Source organism: Nicotiana tomentosiformis, chromosome 11, assembly GCF_000390325.3.
Source record: "Nicotiana tomentosiformis chromosome 11, ASM39032v3, whole genome shotgun sequence".
In the NCBI taxonomy this organism is placed as follows: Eukaryota; Viridiplantae; Streptophyta; class Magnoliopsida; order Solanales; family Solanaceae; genus Nicotiana; species Nicotiana tomentosiformis.
The window spans coordinates 52,404,487-52,410,253 of record NC_090822.1 but is presented as its reverse complement, the minus strand read 5'-3'; the positions used below and the strand labels follow the sequence as shown (position 1 = coordinate 52,410,253).

Below are 5,767 nucleotides of genomic sequence, written 5' to 3'. Positions count from 1 at the left end.
GTCGGGACAGAGCCCCGCCATACCAATCAATACATGTCCTAATGATACTGACCAAATAGCAACTCCCGAGCAAATGGAGCGCACCAATATCTTCCGCTGAGCTAATAGCCTACTTGAGAGGCTCTTAACCTATCTATCGGAACCTGCGGGCATGAAACGTAGCATCCCCCAACAAAGGGACATCAGTACAAATAATGTACCGACTATGTAAGGTATGAAAATCAATAAATAATAGACATGAGAGAAACATGGAGTAAAAGACTCAACACGTATGTCTGAATAGCTCTGTAAATCATTTCATATCTATAATGCCATACATATCCGTATAAATGTCATACCATGCATAGGTATATGCGTTCATATCATCATCAAGCCTCTAAGGGCATCCCATCATATCATCTCGGCCACTGTGGGCAAATCATCAATGTATACCAACTGATCAGGTGGTGGTGCATATATAACGCCGTAACCTTTTTCCATATCCCATATACATATAATATACTCGTATATAAAACCATCTGGTCATGGGTCAATGTACATGTATAAATGCATGAAATGAATAAGAATTACATTCATAAGATTTCTTAGATTGTCATATAATCAATATGTCGTTCAGATAAACTTTGTCAAATACGTATTTTTCTGAGAAACATAAACAGAAGATATAATAATAAGTTACATGGGGAATCAATAACATAGACACCCTTAATACTTTTATGAATATAGTCATTTATTGAAGTTGTGCATTTTCTCGTTTCGTTTGTGTCGTATAGATTATACCAAAAAGAAAGAAGGGATAGCCTTAACATACCTGAACCGATTCTCTTGACAATTCCTCCAACACACATCTTTTGTGAAAATACGTAATGGCGGATCGAAGTAGGGGAAATTCCGTATGATATTGTTGAGAAAGATTACACCGTACTTCCTTAGAATCGCAAAATATCACATTACAGCTCCGACCAATGTAAATCACGTATGCAATCTCTCTCCAACATGATGCTGTATATTCTAATTTTAGGGGGGGGGGGGGTAAGCAAACATTAGCTTGCATTGCTAAAGTGAATGTGTCTATGCAATTCATGTGCAGAAGCCTTAAAGAAATGTTAACCTTGTATGTACTCTAATAATGTAACACCCCGCTACATCTTGTATGGCTGCCACGTTGGTGGTAAGATCCATCAAGCTTATACAATTTTAATTATTTGTTAGTTTATTAATCTCCCACTAACCAATAATTAACCAATTTCCCACATAATTAAGATTAATCTCAAATTACTTAAAATACTACATACTTTTAACATACCTTATACACTTCGCAAAGAGAAGTGACCAATTGGCCTTCGCGTTTGCGAAGTCTTGACGAGCGCAAAACACACACTTCCATAATGCTCGCTAATCAAATATAGTATAGTACAATATCGTATCCACAAGGATTGGAGTTAAACAATAGTCTCGTAGTTTCTAGCTTGATTGCTATCCAAGAGGATCAACAGTTGAGATTTATATGATTAATACTAAAATTAACTAAGAATCCAACGCTATTGACTAATGACAATCGAAACAAAGTATAAGCAAAAAAGGTTATAAGTGGGAGAAAATATGGTTTTAATAAGATAGGTGCAAGATAATTGTTCAGGATCTAATCCTAGATAATTCACTTCTCATGTTCAAGTGCGTCTCTCGAATTCACTCGATTATAAGTTCAAATGTTTAGCAGAAACTCCTCTCTCGATTAAGTGTCAACCTCGCGAGGTGAACCAATTTAAGCTCTGTGAAGATATGCAAGAATGCGTGGTGAATTGGTCTTTTGGAAAATCTTTTTCGATTATTATCCTAACTAAGTTTAATCAACGATTCAACTAGACTCTTTTGATTATTTAGAAGAATTTATGAATTCAACCAACAATATAATGCAAAGATATCACAAGTTATGCCTCTCTCGATTACATGAACTAGTGAGTATAGATGCTTCAATACATAAAACTATAGTTATAATCCACAAACAATAATCAATACAACAAATCCATCAAACCATAAAATAGAACTACTCCAAAGACATGGAATAATTCATCACAAATATAATCAAAGTATAGGTAAACATAAATTCAATCCCAACTCGGGTCTTGAGTGAGGAAGGAATGATGAAATCTTTGTGCTTGTGTTCCTCGAACTCCTTCTTAGCCTCCTTAGGTCTAAAGTATGTCAAACATCCACAAAATAATACTTTTCCATGTATTTATACCAAGTAGGGTCGGGCCCAGACGAAACCACTTTTTTCTAGTCAAAGTGGGAAAACCTGCAAACTTATTACACTTCATGCATCGCACCATGCGCCCCTGCCTGCGTCGCAATAGTGCTTTTTCTTGTCAGACCAAAGAAACCCAGTCTCTGTACTTGTCAAACTTCTGACTATTTGCACTAATGCTACGCTCAGTGCGTCGCATTAGTTCATTTCCTTAGAGTGTTTCTTGTTCCTTGATTTTTGACGTCCAGAAGTGATCCTCCACCCCCGAACACGATCCCGACCTAATCCCTTGGGCTTTTACTCAGACTTCAAAGCTCCAATTATTTGATAGAGCTCCACAACATCTACATAACTTTTAATCATCCCTACAAGGCATAAAATACAGAATAAGTGAAAAATACTACCAATTAAAGCTCAACACAAAAAAAGTGCAGTGAATTAGAGTGCAATAAGTGACTACAACACAAGATTATAGCCTACCCTCAACGACCCACACTTAAACCTTTGCTCGTCCTCGAGAAATCAAACTATACTTCATATAGACACGACCTTTTTTTAACAACTCTCCTAACTCATCACACCAAAAATAATTAAAACAGATTAAGCACTGCAACGTAACATCCTCGCCTCAAGATTTGACTCAAAAGCACCACGCATATTTTTATAACTAGCTCACTTACTCTAACACTGAGGTCAACAACATTGCCTTTCCTTCTTAAATTATGTGCCTTGACAAGACAATAGAGAGTAGTTTCACACATAATAAAATTCAAGAATAATAAGGAACTTCAAATAGAAAAAATTCACTCGCTCTCATAAACAACATTCATATGCCACAAAAGACATACCATAGGCTTGCCCGTAGTGTACTACTCTACTAATTTATCTCATTCAATCAAGGATCAAGTAGGACTTTATTTGGTTGTAATATAGGTTGTGGGATGGGAAGGATATATTTAGATATAAGAGTGACTACATCTCCCCAAGCACTTTAATACATACAATTAACCGTTAAAAACCCCACACTTATATCAAACCTTAACTCCACACTCACCTCAATATACATTAACTCCCTACATCTCTAAGCACAATTACATCAAGGGTTACCACTACCAAGAAATATATTTTTTTTTCACAACGATACAACTATTTTTGTTATTTTCTTTTTCAATTCATGTGGCTATTACTTTTCAAAACAGTGCACCCTTCTCCTTATTTCAATAGTTCTACTCAAAAGCCAAACCAACGTCCCACACTTCAACTTTTACAAAGTCCATAACAAATTCCAGTGCTCACGAGAGGTACAAGGTTCAAATGTATGGTCAATTCAAACAAATGGGTAAGGCTTGTAATGTGATTGCCAAAGAAACAGGATTATAGGCTCAAAGGGGTTAGCTAAGATACATATCAATTATGTGAGTTAAAACATATATATGTCTCAACAAAGAAATGCCTATATCACTTCCAAAACTGAATAAAACTACTATTTCACTTTGCAAACACACGAGGCAAATTCTAGACATCAAATGCAATGCACAAAATAACACAAAAACGCACACACACATGGCACTTAAATCACTTAGGATCGGACTCATCAAGACACTCTAGTCAAAGCAGTTAAGCCAGGTGAAGGTTATACAATTTGAGGTACATATACAGGAATCAAAAACTAAGCCTAAGCGTCAACCCTAAAGTACTTAGTATTCTCAAGGCATAATAAAGTCAAGAGATATTTCCTTCAATTCAAAACATAGCACAAGATTTCCTACTCCGAACAAAAATAAAACCTAACTACACACTGTTCAAACAAAACTCTTAGAAAAGAAGCGCGGCGAAAAGAAAAACCAAGGGGGAATTATTACACTGCCTAACAAAAGAAAATCCTTTTGTCTTTTTCCTTCAACTTTAATCCCTCAAGAAACCTGTCAATGATATCCATCATCTGGAAAAATCAAAAACATAAAAACAAATTCCTATCACTAACTACTAAAACTAGCTACTAAAGCTAACAAAATAAAACACACATACATACATACCTATATCCCCCATCCCACACTTTAAGTTGTGGCATGTCCCCATTACACACAATTAAAAAGCATAAGGTAAAGGCAACTTCTTTGAACATCTAATCGGGGTTTGAGTCAAAATCGGGCTTAATTCCCCGTGCCCGAACTAATACACACATCCATGCAGATAGCTTATTCTCAGCCTTCTTTGGGTACTCCCCACACTTATCTTTCTCGCTCAGTGCAGCTTTCTCTTTCGAGCCATTTACTTTTCACTCAACACTTACGATTGGTTTGTCCTTTTTCACCCCCGTTGCTCCATTCATCTTAAAAGTCACAGTCTCCTCACCCACTCTAAGCATGAGTTTTATCTCTTGTATATCTAATATAGTTATGCCCGTCGCTAAGAATAGTCTTCCTAGGATGAGAGGGACCTCCTTGTTTTTCTCCATATTCACCACAATAAAATCCACCGGAAATACGAACTTATCCACCCGAACTAACACATGTTGCATTATCCCTTGTGTGTTATAGTCGTCTGATCTGCCATCTATAATGATATGGGTGCAGACCTTATCTCTCCAATCTCCTTCTCCAATTTCCTGTAGATAGACAGAGGCATTAAATTAATTGAGGCACTAGAATCACATAATGATTTATCAAAATTAATAGTTTCTAAAGAGCAAGGTATAGTAAAACTCCATGGATCTTCACACTTTTGTGGGAGTTTATTTTGCAATATCGCACTGCAATGCTCTGTGAGCTTAACCACTGAGGTCTCCTCTACTTTCCTCTTCTTCGTAAGGATCTCTTTTAAGAATCTTGCATAAGCAGGAATTTGTGAGAGCACTTCTGTGAATGGTAAGTTTACTTGAACCTATTTCAGCACATCTAGAAATCTCTCAAACTACTTGTCCAGCTTTTCTCTACATAGCTTTTGGGGGAAAGGTAAAGCAGGGATATGCTTGCTCTCCTCAGGTTCCTCCTTTTTCAAATTTTCTTCCTTCTTTTTTTTCTCAGATTCCTTCTGGCCCTTCTTCTTCTTATCAATATCACTTTTTAGTTTCTCCCCACTTTCTTTTTTAGGTCTCACATCTTTTTGGATTGGGGTGAGATCTTTAAACACTTGCCCACTTCTCAAGGTTACAACATTCACTGTTTCTTTGGGATTTCTTTCAGTATCAATGGGGAGCGTTCCTGGAATCCTCTCGGATAATATTATTTCAATATGTCCCACTCGTTTCTCTAAATTTTGAATTGATGTCCCTTGTTCTTGAAATCTTTCATCAGTATTCACAATAAAGGCCTTCATTAGATCTTCTAGACCAGGTTGATTGAGTTGTTGAGGCTGAAACTATTGCCTCGGCTGATTCATAAAGCCAGGAGCTCCTTATCTGCGGAATCTCGGGTTGTTTTGTTGCCATGGTGAACTCCATAAAAAATTGGGGGTACTTCTGACCTATTGCATTAAAATTATAGTTTCCCACAACATTCACTTCCTTGGTTGAGGCTC

The 5,767-nt window shown here is 36.8% G+C and overlaps 1 protein-coding gene across 1 annotated transcript; it reads right to left on the bottom strand.

The window, feature by feature from the left end:
* Positions 1-4,115: 4,115 nt before the first annotated feature.
* Positions 4,116-5,566, bottom strand: LOC138901452 (uncharacterized). Its single transcript, XM_070189218.1, has 4 exons — positions 5,166-5,566; positions 5,024-5,075; positions 4,542-4,856; positions 4,116-4,190 (listed from the first exon to the last, which is right to left on the bottom strand). The coding sequence occupies exons 1-4, from the start codon at positions 5,564-5,566 to the stop codon at positions 4,116-4,118; spliced, it is 843 nt and encodes a 280-aa protein (XP_070045319.1).
* Positions 5,567-5,767: the final 201 nt, after the last annotated feature.

What these genes read in the sequence shown, in the direction of transcription:
- LOC138901452 (XM_070189218.1), bottom strand. Translation starts at nt 5,566, where the DNA reads ATGAAGGCCTTTATTGTGAATACTGATGAAAGATTTCAAGAACAAGGG. An exon ending in AAGTAGAGGAGACCTCAGTG is followed by an intron (nt 4,857 to 5,023) that starts GTTAAGCTCACA and finishes GTCTATCTACAG; the next exon opens with GAAATTGGAGAAGGAGATTG. An exon ending in TGAAAAAGGACAAACCAATC is followed by an intron (nt 4,191 to 4,541) that starts GTAAGTGTTGAG and finishes TGATTTTTCCAG; the next exon opens with ATGATGGATATCATTGACAG.